General features: G+C 32.5%; 1 protein-coding gene across 8 annotated transcripts in view; it reads left to right on the top strand.

Annotated features, from left to right (window-relative positions):
• Positions 1-15,818, top strand: part of LOC123557576 (protocadherin Fat 1-like) — a 159,277-nt gene that overhangs the window by 36,754 nt on the left and 106,705 nt on the right. For all 8 annotated transcript variants that reach the window (XM_053543887.1, XM_053543886.1, XM_053543883.1 and 5 more), the window contains exon 4: positions 14,355-14,416. In XM_053543887.1, coding sequence (XP_053399862.1) covers positions 14,355-14,416 — 62 coding nt within the window. The remainder of the gene's footprint in view (positions 1-14,354; positions 14,417-15,818) is intronic.

The raw sequence follows: 15,818 nt of genomic DNA, 5'->3' as shown, positions 1-15,818 counted from the left end.
TGAATTTTTTATTTTATTAATGACATATCTGAATCCAACTTTTGCATGTTAGCCATGACATGACTCAGACGATGTGTAAGATGTTAAATTGAATCTGTTTCACTGCAACAACATAATTTGCAAAACAATATGGGTTTTGGCTTTAAACAAATTGTTTCCAAAGAAGCAGCATCATTGTTTTATTTAGTCTCATCATTGGGTTGCTTTGAGTTGTTTTGCTATTTTTCCCTACTGCATGAGTTGTTTTAGAATAGTTGGACTTCATTCATACAAAACAGGGCTTTCCTGATAATGTGAATGGTTCACGGAAATGCGCAGGGATGTTTCGATCAGGCTGTTCAGCATATCCCGCAGGTGTAGCGGATCATGTGCACACATTTCTAGGGCAGTATTGAAATGAGTGCAAACCGGGCAAAATTGGTATACTGTCTGGGCAAAATTGAGATATACAGTCGAGCTTACCTCAAATGCTTCGACCACTTTGTTAAAGTTAGTTGTGCCTAACAGATAACATCCTAAAACTCCAGCTTAGAATGTACTTGCAGGTATTGATCTTAATTCAGATATTTTGTCAACAGTGCAAATTTTGTAAGGATTCTAACACCTGCCAGTGGATATTATCAGTAAAGAGGAAGGGTTAGATAAAGTTAATCACTTAAAATCAGTGATACCAGTAAAACCCAGTGATTGCTAAGAAAATCTGAAGTGTTGCACATTTCCTGATTATAGGCAAGTAAAGAAAAGCTTAACAATTTGATTTTTTAAAATTTCATTCAGGATATTTTATGTTCTTTGGTCGTAACCATGATTAAAGAACTTTGATGTGATTAAAAAACTGAAGATATTGAAAAAAATAAATTGACATTGTAAAGCAGCCATGGCACAAGTACTGCATTATACAAAGAAGTCCGGTCTTCGGACTGCTTTGATACATCAGAGCCTGTGAGTCGCAATGAATGAGATCTGTTTGTACATTACTGTACCCTTCACAAAAATTAATGTCCGTTATCTTTTTGGACACGATGACAGTCGTGACACGGAAAAATAATCAAGAAAAGACTTCATCACACTAAAAGTGGCTTCCCCATCAGTCAAACTTTATTGAATTGGTTCACAGTAACAAAACAATACAGTATCTGTCGCTAAACTAATTTTGTGGTTTTCTTCTGAAAATCCCCAAAGACCCCATTGTGATGATTTTTTTTCTAGATTGTGGTACGATATATATAATTATAGAATATAGATGGTAACAATATAATCTTCTAAGCGAAGTTTACATCACAGAAAAATTGGTCTCTGAAGAGGACCACATTTCGTTTGAGCGTTTTTCTCTGCATATAAATACTATTGATAATTGCATTTGCAATAATTCACCTGTTTTGGGCAAGGTCCACTAAATACTATAGCTATTACCAACTTTATGTCCACTTAATAGTGAGCCATACAGTCTACCAACCAGATCAGTTTTGACAACAAAACGCAAGTCCAGTGTCCTAATTTTTCGCATTTTATTGCTTTTTGGTTTCAAAGGTCATAAAAACTCATAAAATTCATCATTTTTGTGTTGTTGAATTGATTAGGTGACCTTTTTCGTAATGAATTTTCTTGTACTAAACATTGTTTAATTGTTATTTTTTATCCCAAGAAACAATACTTTTCTTTTAACTTTGACACAAAACTGATTTTATGAGTAAAGTGTGTTATTGATCAAAAATTTTTAGTTTCATTTATGATCTGTGACATCTGCAAAGGGACAATGTTTTAAGTAAAAATAAATAGTTATTGTTCTTTATTTGCTACAAACTTCATAAATCATGCGGTATTTAACCTTTTCTTATGGAGGAAATTTGAACAAAAAGCTGAATGAAATTTTTTTGACATTAATACATTTTATTTTTCATTCTGGGGGAATTTATAGAAATGTTATTCCTGAGGACAAGTAAAAATGCGAATAAAATTTATTCTTGATGTTTCCAACATGTTGAATACATTTTCATTAATGAAAGTTGCTCATGCCTAATTGCTGATGAATTATGTAATAAAATCCAGGTATACTCTGCAATTAATTGTCTTTGTGTTCATTTAATTACCTTGTATTAAATACAGATGTTTCTGCTTCAAGAAACTATGTCATAAAAAACGAAACTTAAAGCCGTAAAATGCAAATTTATGGAATTTTAATAGGATTTTTTTTACGAACTTGATTGACTAAAAACGTATTTTAAATTTAAAAAAAAAATCTTTTATTTGGTATAATATTTTATTTGAATGTTAAAGGGCTTTTCACATCGCAGCCTCATTAATTTTCCTTAATACATCTAGATACAGACAGGCTGCCATAATGTTCCCTTGTTATAAATTGTTCCTGTAGAAGTAAGTTAGACCAGTTTTTAAACGCTTGAGATATTTCTTGGAAATTATGTCTCAAGTCTGTTGTTACCAAACCCATTTCATTAAATCGGATGACAGTTTTGTAAAGCTCCCACTTGGAGAGAAACCTTACAGGAAAATGTTTGATGGTTTTTCCAGTAAAATCTTGACGAGAAATATATCGTAATGTTCCAGACGTATTGATTTTTACATAATACCTACTTTCATTCTCCAATATAATCTGGTCAGCGACGAAATTGGACAATCATTGCTTCACGCCAACGATTTGCCGATGCAAATTTCCCCGACAAATTTTTGTCTGACTCTGGTAAAGGAGAATCAACAAGCGGGAAGCTGAGTTCATAACGGCTCTATCTACATATGAGAACTAGCAGATTGATGTCTTTGTTACGCTGTCTTTGTCTGAGTTATAGGTGTATGGCTTTCTATATATGGTATAAAAGTCATTTCTTGCTATGAAATAGAGTGGTATTGATTACATTTCAGGAATAAATCTGCACATTGTCTGAAAAGTTTTTGCCGAATCAGCAGTAGTTTTTCTCTGTATAGATTGATATTATTTATCAAACAGTAACTTGGTTAGTCTTTAGAAAAATTAAGCAAGTTTCATTTAAACTCAGTAATAGAAATCAACCTTGTTTTCACACCATTGTATTCATCATTAAAGCAGAAAAAATAGGTCACTAGGTCAGCAAATTATTTTCTGCAAAGGGAAGTAAATATTGAAAAACCAGGCAAGGGAGAACACTGATACCTGAAACATCTTGTATTTCAGAGGAAATTGTTTGTCCATAATTTTGAATATTAAAATGTGTACTAAAGGGCATCCATAACAGTCATTTTGAAATGCTTTTTAAAGGTCATGTAATATAGTAAAAGATTCGATTTATCAAAGAAAATGCATAAAAAATTCTTCATTTACAAAGTGGCAGAAAATTTGTACAAACACCAGCAAGTGTCGAAAATCTGCAGAGGTAATCATGATCCTTGTCGAGAAATGTGAAGATTTCCGAGATTTCGAGCGAAGTCTCTTGCTGCTTTAATAATCCTTCTCCCACTACTAGTGTACCGCCGGCAGATCAGACGTCAAGATACAGAGCAATATTGCAGATTACAACTCGCATCAAAAAGATATTTTTGCATTCAGTGTTTCCTAAAAAAAAAAAATGCGTCTTGAACAGTTGATTTATATTCTTTGAATGGGATGCTTCCTGTCTTGGATGAAAGCTAATCGGAAAAAGGGTGAATCAGCAATCATTATAGTATTGACAATTCTGCCGTTAACTTTCATTGCTATAGCGTTTGACTCTAAAAGAAGTTATTTTATTCTGTTCAGGGCACCTGTTTAAAAATAACAAATTGCTTTTAATGTTCAAGTAGTACCCGTAATAGTTAAAAAGCCATGTTAAATCTTTTACTTTGTCTCTGAAAGTACAGAAAGGTTTAAAGTCACTTTTGGGTGTGTATAAGTAAGGTAGATGATACTGATAGTTTCCTGTTCTGAATTTGTAATATAGACTTTATAATTGAAATGAACTAAAAAAAAAATTGCTTACACTTCCCCCGTAGATGTGTTTAAATTCTTTGGTCTTTATAATGATAAATTCTTTAAAATAAAGAATAATTATTTTGGCGACCTCTCTCAGAGATGATTGACAGTCCTTTAAGGCTCAATATTGAACAAGATCGCGGCTTGAATTTCGTGGAGTGCATTTATAGAATGAACTATTGCCTAGTTTTCGTTAAAACGCGATCTTTAAATTTTATGTCAACTTCATGTATTGTTTATTGTTATGAAATGTGAAGTTCACGTTATCAGAATGAGAGGCATTTAACTGTGAATAATGATTGATGAATCGGTTTTTAATGAAACATATGATTATTGAGCACTAACTTAAAGTACGGGGTTGTTTTCTGCTTATCTCATATTGACCCGTTTTGCCGATTTTAATCACGGAAAGAATACGATGTAGATTAAGATAGGAAAGACGTGTCATTTGTTCTAGACTTGACTGACATATTTAGATTGTTGTCTAAGGCCTCACCAAATTAAAAAGTTGTTCATCGGATTTGCCGCTCGTATATTTTCAGAAACACAAAAAAAATATTTTTTTTTGTTTTTGGCTTGCGCTCGCCCCATTGAAAAAAATCAATCCAAAATTTTTTGGTGCGCTACTTTTTACGGACGTAAAAGTGTATAAATGCTTATAATTTCAGTCCTAGATTGTTCTCAAATGGATTTTAATCAAAATAAATACATACTACGCACACATCGTTTATAATAAATCATAACAATTATATTTAGTTGCATTAAAGTTGTTTCCCCTTTATGCAATTACGCCATTTTCTTCAAATGTTTACCAAATTACATGCTACAAAAAATCGAATTATTTCTTTGAAAACTGGATGAAGAAAAACATACTAATTTATTTGATAACATCAATCTACATTATTTTGGTAAGGGTAAATACTTATTGATGCATGTCACTTATCTGTTTTCTGTTTTTCCTTGCCAAATGATCAGCATTTGCATACGAAAGTTGGTGGGATAAGGAATTACATTATGAGTTGTTTTCAGAACAGTTTCGATTTTCAAATTTTCCAATCATTTAGTAGACTAATGTTAATGCACGTTAATCTCCATTTCAGACTTTAATTGAGTCTTTGTTTCAACAAATTTAATATGTTATGAAAGTTTAAAGTTAGAAAAAGAGCTGTACATAAGACATCATGCCCGACTTTTCTGAATCAGAGCTTTGCCAGTAAAAGGGGCATAATAGTCAGAAGCTTTGAAAGTACAGAGCTACTGGTCATTATATAAAACTTAATTAAAAATATTCTATGTTAAAAAGGGGCTTAACTCTGTCTAGATTCAGACGTAAGAATATTGTTTCTCCAGGTGTAGACTTTGACAGTAAATAACTGTTCTAAGTTTCAAATCAGAAGCTTTAATAGATCTAGTAACACTCGCATAGATATTTGATGTATCAAAAACTTTGTAAAGTCAGCTAAGAATGCTACATCAAGTCACATATGTGTGATAAGTATGGTGTAAGGCTATGCATTGTTGTTTATTACATATTTTCTAACAGCATTTTCAAAAGCATGCATTATTTGATTACAGTGTACTGTATGACAATGTTATTACCTTTTTTTCATGAGTTCGCTTTGTTGTGCGTCTGCAGGTCAGATTTTCTCAATCCCTGGGGACTTACTTTTTTATTTAAAAGGGCTATACATTCTATTTCAAGGTTTTTATTAGTCAGCCAAGAGCCAAATGAAGACAAATATATTTCTTCGCTCTTCGCTCGCTCCTGATTTTCTCAAAAACCTATAAAAATATTTAAATTATTTTTTCGCTCGCCGCCTCAATTTTTTCAGAAAAAAATCCGATGAACAACTTATCAATTTGGTGTGGCCTAACTGACGGGTTTTGTCTCCTTGTTGTTTTTTTTTTGCACAATCTGGTATATTTACGCATGGTCTGTTTTGTAACAACCCTATACATTATTTAGAAGTCGTTTTATGTACTGTGCCTTCTAAAATTAGAAAATAAAACTTATACAACAAAAATTTACATTTAACAAAAATTTACATTTAAGATTCATTTCGAATTTACTGTACAAAAATGTTCATAATTATTTTGCAGAATGTATTTACATTAACAATCTAGTAAAAGTCTCGTAATAAAACGATTTCAGTATGTACTATTTCCTTATCTGGTGTGCTTTGTGTTGTAATGAGATCTCGACAATTATCATTAATAAGATATCCTAGAATGTAAAACATTGGCAGTAGCTAGGTTATTTTGAGAAAATATCATAAACTGCTGTAAATAAACTTTTATAAGCCACTTAATTCAAATAAAAATTTTGATCCAATCTCCAGAAAAAAATTTTTAATTAATTTGTTTCTCATAAAAAAGTCCATATAAAAAACTTAGTTGTATTCAAGCGTTTTTGATGTATTGCACATTATTAGTAGCAGGTGCTTATTACGCCACTGTTAGATGTGTATCGGAGAGGAAGGGGGATAAATGGTTACTATCGCTCGTGTTATTTTCACATTTAGGGTGTTTGTTTCATGATGGTGTCTGCATTAGTCTAAATGTTTCAAAGATAACGCATAAAAAATGTAAAGTACTATGACTTTTCTGAAACGTTATTTTAATATTTAAGGCCATTCAAATTTAAAAATCATTCAAGGTTTTATATAAATGGCCATTAGAATTTTATTTGACCTCGTGAATAAAATGAAAATTGGTGTTAATGAAAATTTTCAGAAACTTAACTCTAAGAGTTTGTTCTTAATAAGCTGAAAAAATGGTTTTTTACGTATGGACAGTTTCAAAACACGCTCTGAATATTGTACGTCGATGTATTTTAAATGAAACAGAATGTTTTTGATGTGCATTATAATGTACCGGTAATTTGGCATTGAAACAAGTAAACATACATTTTCCTGTCATGTACACATGACCTTGGCGTGTCTTGTCAGTGTTGTCGCAGGTACACTCCTCAATGATGTACACTAAAATGCTTTTAGCCATGCGTTTGATGTCCTGAGTGTCATATAAGGAAAAAGAAAACACAAACATGCATTTATTATACTGTAATCTTTTCTAAAGTGAAGGGACAGGGGAGTTAAGTCTTGCTGAGGGGGTGGGGGAATTCAAAGTAGTATTACATGTATGCTGTTAACATGTTTTAATAATTTGTAAGCTGCAGCTTTGGGAGTAATTTTATTACAGACAAAAATGCAAATGACCTTTCAGATTTTTCCCTCCTTATACTAAGAGTTCTCTCCCTTGTTTGATTTTGTTTTAGAATTATTTCCCTTTCTGAAAGTATTTATTTGGTAGTATAGAAAGACTAAGTTAACTGTGAGGTAAATATGAAAAAGACAACTGTTATTCCTGAAAACTCACAGTTCTGTCCCTTGTTGGGATTTTATAGTTACCTACCTTTACAGAAGATAACTTACTCCCTGATAATAACACTCATTAACGATAACCAGAATGTGTGCAGATTTCTGATCTTTTTCAGTTTCAGCATTTTTGCATTTCTCTAATTGTTTTGCTTGCTGAGTCTCAGGAGGGAGAAGAATGCAGGAAAAATTATCACTGCCAGCCTAGCAGAACTGAATGCGCAGTAAATCTCATCAAAATTGCATGGTTCACTTGTATTTTTTATGATTTATGAAAGAGATTTGGTCTCTGTCTTCATTCTTTTCTCTTGGAAATGTTCGTTTAACTTTTCCCTAAATTTTGGAAAAGGTATTAAAAAATTTTTTATAGGGTTTATCAGGGAGTGTATGCATTGTTAATAATTTTGAAGTCTCCAATATGATTTTAATGTTAATTAAGGTAAAAAGAGATACATGTAAAGCAGGGGTCAGACTTGCCGCCCCTTCCTTGGCTGAATAAGCAGGTGCTTACGTACTTGGACATGAACTTTTTTATCAAACAAATTTTACCTAAATTTTTGGCAGAGCAATTTTTTCCTGATGGTCTAAGTTTTAAAAAAAAATGCCCAATTGCTCTGCATAGCATAACATTAAAAGTATAGGGAGCTGCAGAAATTATACTCAGATTATCAAAATTAAAGGTAATTTTCATTCAAGTTTTTCTTTTTGTGTGAAAAGCAAAAGCCACACACATGGAGGATTATCATAATTTAAGCAGCATAATTACCAAAAGAAAAATTATGAAGGAGATAATTTTGCTATAACTTTGTTCTTTAATGAAGGAAAAGTTCAAAAGATTCTGCCTTCATAAATATTAATATAATAAGATCTTAGCTTCTTGGATTCTTTGTTTTTGTCTGATGATGTTTATGAATGGTTTTTGCATTATGTTGCTTGTTATAGAATATTTTGAGTGTGTTCTGTTATGCTTTTTTAGTCCTGAAGGGAAAACCAGAAATGTAATGTTATTCAATGTTTTTATAGGTGGGTTTAAGTCACCCTTTCACAATTTAGGTCAAATGATTATGGAGTTGTCTTCTCAGTCCTTAATGGTGCAGGTCTTCAAGAACAAATATTTCAAGCATTATAGACTGTTTAGCACCTGAGTAGGACCTTTGGCAGCAAGTCGGATTGATAGCTTAGGTTCCACACATGATTATAATTGAGTATCACCATGAGAAAACCTGACATAATCCGCGCAGTCTGGTCAGTATCCATGCTGTTTGCTAATGGTTTCTCTACTTGCAATAGGCTTTGAAAGCGAACAGCATGGATCCTGACCAGACTGCGCAGATGTGCAGGCTGGTCTGGATCCATGCTGGTCGCAAACGCACTATGTTGGTTTTTTCATGGTGAGGCTCAATTCTACTTTCTAAGGACGGTTTCAAACCCACAGCAGTGAAGGACAAGTTTTTTAAAGTCGGGGACCTTAAAACCACTGAACCGAAGGGGTTTTCCTGAACCTTTGTTATACAGAATGATATTATTTATTGTAAATTGACTGTCACAGTCATGTTAATATAACTGTGCAGGTCGTAAAAAACAATAAAAGATTTTTAGCAAAATATAGTACTATAGGAATCGAAAAATTTTAGAGTACACTTTTAGATTGCACATATAGCAAAAATTTTCGAAAGTCAAAACCTTCAGCTTTTTATCTTGCTTATGTATGAGAATATTATGAAAGAAGCGGAAAAATATATTGATGAGCATATTATGGAATAATGAGTAAGCTTAATTTTGTGCCGACTTTTTAATTAAAATGTAGCAGTCAGGGTAGCGTTATCGTTCTCCGTTGCTAGTTAGCACAAATTTCAAACTTAATTTTCAAACTAACCTTTTAATAAAGGTGTTGCTTTAAAGATTAGATATAGGTCTGTCAAAGATTTGGCAAATTAATGTGTTTAAATTTTGACACTTGAATGGAACTTTGTTTGGACAGAATGTTTAGGTCACCAGAGTTGTATTTAATTTTGAGGCTGTACAAATTGGTATAGATAGCTTGTCATGATATACTTTGAACAGTTTAAACACCTGAACTTTTATGAAAAGGTATGAAAATAATAATAAATTCTATTAAAATGATTTAAAGAGCTCACGTGGTACCGTTTACATTTTATCGATAGTGTTATTCTACGAAGCACTTAATATTTAAAGATTGCATAAGGTCAGGCTAGTCATAGGTTCAAAATCTGTACTCGCTGTCCTTCCTTATTGTGAAAGTTGAAAATAACCCTTACCCTGCTAAATTTCTATAATGGACTGGTCCATCATTCAGTTTGGGCAATACCATCTATTATTCGAAGGGGTGTTTACTGAAAATTTACTGACTAAATAGCGAACAGTGCAGAACATGATCAGACTGCAAAGGCAGAATCACTTGCCGTCAGCATGCAGCTAATGGTTATTTAGCTTTTCTGTTTGTTGATCTAGATTCTAAGGCTTGTATGTACTTTGGTATATTCCTATAGGAATACTGTTTTTAGCATTTTCTTCACACATTTTCTCTGCCAGGATATGTCACATTAGACATATAAAATCTCAAAAACATATAATATCAAACACATAGCATGATGAAAACCAACACCTACAGGAAAATGTGGTGCTCAGTGTGCTAAACCAAGCTACCACCACCCACTCAGTATAAAGGATTTGTTTATTGTTAATTGTCTTTAATTAACGGCAGCGTTCACTTATTTTCTACTAATCGCATATGCTCATAATTCACACAAGTTGCAGGTGAAATACAGGGCAATTTTCTTTAATTCTTATTTACATTTTAAATTTTTCTAAATTGCTTCCTGTACATTGTGATATACTCTTTATGGAACACGAAATTTGCTGATTAAAGGGAGATAATTCATACTTTTAAGTGACTGTCTTACATTTAGGATCAAAACTGGATTACTACGTGATGGGATTATATTTGTATTTAAGAGAATGATTTCCCAATAGTTTAAAAGGTCTTATAATTGCTTTTTCTTTTTTCGATAAGAATTCTGACACCTGAAAAGATATAAAATAATTTAAAATGACAATCAGAAAACTTTTTGACTTGCATTTTTTTTTGTCACTTCTAAAGAAGAAGCTCAGATCCAATTTTCAGTGTAATCATTTTGGTATCTGTTTGTAATTTTATATTTGAAAATTAGAACATAATTATGATGTCATCATTTTGTCAGAATTAATGTTTCCGATGATATTTAACTATGATATCCGTAGTGAGCTGTCATTTCAATAAAAGAAAAGTCATATATTTAATTTATTTTCCTTTTTGTAGACAAAATACAGAGATTATGCAAACAAGTGGTACCAGACCGCTTTTGACACTTCGACGCTTTATTTTGATGACAAGTATTTCGTTTTTTGTGAGTCCCCCACTAAGACGTTTCAATTTGAAAAGTCAAGTTAGACTGTCAGTTTGCGTGTACTCGCAATTAAGAACTTTGAAAACTTGTTTTTGTTAATCGGGAAATTTTATTTTTGATGAATCGGTCCAAATGATATTGTATTTTGATAGAAATACGTACTCGAGTGTGTTTCGTTGATAATTGACGAAAAAACACGATTGTTTGTATTGTCCCCGCGACCAGATAAGGTGTTGGGACAGCTGATATAAGACGCCCGATATAAATTAAGGCATAATGTTGACGCTGAAGTATTGATCAAACATGTCAGTCAGCTCTTAAAAAAATAGAAACAGTTGCACTTGTCGCTTGATAAATTGATTAGAATTTTTATTTTGTTTGCATAAGTAAATTTTTTGGTTGTTTAAATAAGACTTTAGTTGATGTCTCGTTCCTCAGCAGAAACTATCGGCTACATATGTAGTGACTTTACTTTTCTGCATAACTTCATGTAATAAGAGGCCGTAACCTTGCTTTATTATAAAAGCTGGTTTATTTTTCGCAATGGCAATGTCTATTATATGCCCCAGTTTAACTAAATTACTGCACAGTGGTTTACTATACACAATGTCATGGTTTATTATATACCATGGTTTATTGTGCACCATGGTTTATACATTATGGTTTTCATATGCAATTATAGATAATTATACATCACTGGTTTATTGGATGCCATGACTAATATTGCACACCATGGTTTCATGTGGGGAAGTGTTAAATCAAAGTAAAGAAATGAGTTTTTAGAAAGTGACAAAAATGACATACCTTAAAAAAATAATTGTATTTAAGAAAAGGTATAATACATTTCACTAATATAAATTATGTTACAAGGTAATACATATTGAAGGTGTCTTAACAAAAGCAAAGAAAAAAAAAGATCATAGGCTGTTGATAAAAATCTTGCTGAGGAAAAGCCTATATTGTGTTTGAGCTGGAAAAACTAATTAATATCTTAAATTGATATTTTGATAAAAAGAGTTTCGGCAGCGTTATAGGTGACTCTTGTAAAATGAATTAAGGATTTCCTGCTGTATTTTAGAAAAATTCATGACTGAAGCTTGGTACAATCTGCAATAAAAATGCTGATACAATCACCTTAAATTTGGAAAATGGAAATTATGTAAGACATAATGTTTTATAATCACTGTTACAGCAAGATATTCTGAGAGTCTTTTAAATGGCTCATACACTTTTACTTTGATGTCTTGGAATATTTACTTTATAATGTAATATAATGTAATACGATCAAGCCTTTATTGTTTCTGAATTTCAAATTTTGGGAAGTAAATTACTTTTATACGCCTTTGAGAATGTTGAAAAGCCAAAGGATAAGTACATTCTGAATTTCTTAAATTGGTACTTGTGTTTTTATTTGATAATAATAAAAAGAGTAGATAATATTTTTATCTTTCAAGAGTTAGCTGAAACACTTCCTGTAATAAAAGTTTCTCATCTTCAGACTTGGTCTAGGAGTGATTTGAAAGTCATGAGAGAGATTGTGTGTATGTGGAGAGTGGGGGGTGAGGAAGGGCTGGGGGTTGGGGGGCAGTCTTTGACAGAAGCCAACCCCTGCGAAATGAAACGTTACTGTTCATTAACAGTGCATGCATATTTCATGAACAGAGTTCATGAACACTTCATGAATTGTTTGTGAAGATAAAATGGCACCAATTCTTGAAACATTCTAAAATACCGTTACAGAACAGTGCATGAAAAGTGAAAGATGACTTCAAGAACTAATGTACATGAACAGTTCATGAACTATTCACTTAATGAGTAGTTCTTGATATTTTGTTGAACATTAATAGTTCATGAAATTCTTGCTATATGTTTTTATTGTGCCATTTTATCTTCACGAACTAGCAGTGAACCATTCATGTACATGATTCTTCATTAGTTCATGAACTACATGTCATGAGTAGTGCATGAAAGATTCAAGAAAATAACATCATGACTGTTCCTTTAACCAAATTTATCATGGACAATTCAAGAACTCTGTGTGATTCTTTAGTAGTACATGAACTGTTTATGAACACTTTTTAAGGACAGTTCATGTCCAAAAATTCATGAACACAAATCAAGAACTGTTGAAGGTTAGTTCATGAACAGTTCTTTAATGGTTTGAAGTGTTCATGATTTCAAGAACTGCATTTCGCAGAGGAACTGTTATCAGCTGTCTGTGTTTATTCCCATTTTTTTTTGGACAACCAAACAAAACAAGATCTCCAGTTATTATACTTCTGTATTCTATTAAATTCTGAATACTTCTATAATAGAATAATTGTAGTATCAATGATTGCTCTTGAAAATAGGCTTTTTTTACTGTTTTATCTTTGAATATAAAAGTTTTGGGACCAAAGCATATGCCCGCCCGTCCCCCCCCCCCCTCTCCCTTAGTAACCTTTCTCTTACTATCAAAGTTGAGGGTGGGTCTCTATTTGAATTTCTCGAAGTAAGACCTTTTCTAGCAGATTCTACTTATTTAAAATATCCTCACAAGGGCAGACTGCAAAAAATGCAACCTTGGAAAGGCGAAAGTCGATTCAATTATCAACTTGATCGAGACATTCGTTCATAGATTGGAAGCAGACACAGTTTATTGATGACCATAGTATCCCTCTATTTGGTAGTGCAACATGCCATAGCCAGAGTTCAATTTCAGCGCAATTACCACGATAAATTGGACATTAGAATATCCAGCTTCCTTGAAAGGTTTTCCATGGCGATGAGAAATTGGATTTTGCTTTCGATCAATCAAATCTGGTCAAGAGCTTGACCATTGCTCAGCGATTCGCGCTGATTGAAATATTAAAACTTTTTATCGATACAGAAGCTGGACGGGGATTTTACGTTCTTTGAAAATTTTGCCAAATAATAAAACCATTCAAACTCGTATTGTATTATGTTTCAATTGATGTTTTATTTGTATTTTTCAACCTTCTTTTCAAGTTCGTCAATACCCAGCTAGTAAAATTTAACAGTTTTCCAAACCTCATCTGTAGGCCATTTGTATCCAGCAGTTAATTAGTTACCGTGTATCAGTTTCCAACCAGTATTTCACCCAGGGGCATGTTGTTTCTTGTTTTATTTGCTTTTTGCTAATGGACATGCACTTGTTTGACCTTGGTATGCCTTACGGTCATCTCAGGTCAAATGGTCAAGTCAATTTATTTGTGGTCAATCAGTGGACATGTGCCTGACAGGCCATTTTACCCTTTATTTAAGCTTAATTCTTTTGTAAATGATTTTCTTTCTTTATATAAGACAAAATAATGCATTGTTGACGGTATCAGCAGAGATGCTGTTTGTTTTATCAAGTGAAAAGTAATTGATCATATGAAATGTTCTAGCTTCACTGCAATACTTTCTTTTCAGATCTTTCTCTTTTTATGTAACTGCTTTTGTACTGGTATAGTATTGCTAATAAGTCTTTTAAGGGAAACTTAAAAATAGACTCCAGCAGAAATTACCTGAAAACAGTATTTTTAGCAAGAACATTTTAGAAAAATATAGGCCAACTCCTCCATCCCTATAAGAAATTGCAAATGATATTCTGAAAAAATCATCAAGCATTTCAAAATCTATTTTCAGGTGTGATAACAACTACAGGTAAACCTCTAGACAGAGAACAGCAGTCAAAACATCAACTTGAGGTAAGTTCCTATCACCCTGGTGATGCAGGAGGGCAATAATTAACTTCTCGTCCATAAGTTGTATGCTAAAAATAAGTGGATAGTAATTTTTGTCGTATAGAAATTTGTGTTTAGAATAGTAATATTACATGACTACTTATGTATATTGCCAATCCATAGTTTTACTGGGCTTATAAGTCAAAAATTTAAAAATTATTCGTCTGATGTCATGAGATAAAACACCCTCGGACCTCAGTCAATAGTTTTGACTTGTTGACCGGCAAACCATTCAATTAAGTTGTTAGTGAAGCATGCAAGTATTTGTAAAAATATGGAAGGTGTATTATATATAAACTCCCTTGTTGTCAGATCTTGACATTCTGACAAATTCTAAGCTATAAAAAAACGTTCTGGAAACTATCAAAGCAGAATAATAGCCCACTAAAACTATTGCATTTTTACAATGCATTCATTTTGTTTTTGCATAATAGTCAGCAAATATTGTACTGACTGTAAGTGTCGGCAAAGTTTTGCCTCCTTGCAAATTGTTAATGACGTTATTCCATAACTGACATTTATTTGTCTGATGTATTCCATAAATGGGTAAATAGTTCACGTAGGGACATAGTAAACATGAATTACGATATGTCAGTATTAAAAATCGGTATGAAACCGTATATAAGCGGAGAAGATGGCATTCATGAGGTTTTAAATGTCGAATCGAACTTGTAGGGCATGAAACACACATCACCAAAACACGTGTAGCCTTTACTGTAAGAATATTAATGTATATTATTGACATAATATTATTAAATTTTACCCCTATCAAAAAAATCTTACTAAAACCACAAAGTCTCCCCTCTTTGATGGATTCAAGTCAAGGCTTTTCCTATGCTTACCTTTTAATGATATTATTAATGATGATAACAAATAATCTTTTTTGCTTCTAGCCTTTTTTCCCCATGTGGTTTAAAGTGACACCATAATTAAGCACTTTTGCATATAAATTAAAAGTGAAAAGACTTATCTGTATTAAAACATAATTAACCCTCTGGTTTGCACCTGTGTTCCGGCACATTCAATGATGATAAAATACCTGTCATGTAAACTTAGCATATTTTACTCCTGGTGTAAACATATGGGGTATAAATATTTGCATAGAAATTAAACGAAACCTCCAAATTATGCATACAGCGCAACATTTTTTACCGCACAAGAACAGAATGGAACGCAACAAAATCGTAAGGTCTGAGCACATTAGCTTGATGCATGTTGCCATTTGTTTGCAGAAAAAGGTTATCATAATTTATTCTTAAGTACTCAATTATTTGTTTCATGTGGGGAAGTTGTGAGAGATTTTGATAGAGGCATGAAATCATCATGAAGTATACCCAGTAGTGAATTGAAAAAAAAAAATGAATCT

The sequence above is a fragment of the Mercenaria mercenaria genome, chromosome 5 (assembly GCF_021730395.1).
Source record: "Mercenaria mercenaria strain notata chromosome 5, MADL_Memer_1, whole genome shotgun sequence".
Taxonomy (NCBI): domain Eukaryota; kingdom Metazoa; phylum Mollusca; class Bivalvia; order Venerida; family Veneridae; genus Mercenaria; species Mercenaria mercenaria.
The sequence above is the reverse complement of the archived record's forward strand: the minus strand, read 5'-3'. Positions and strand labels throughout refer to the sequence as shown.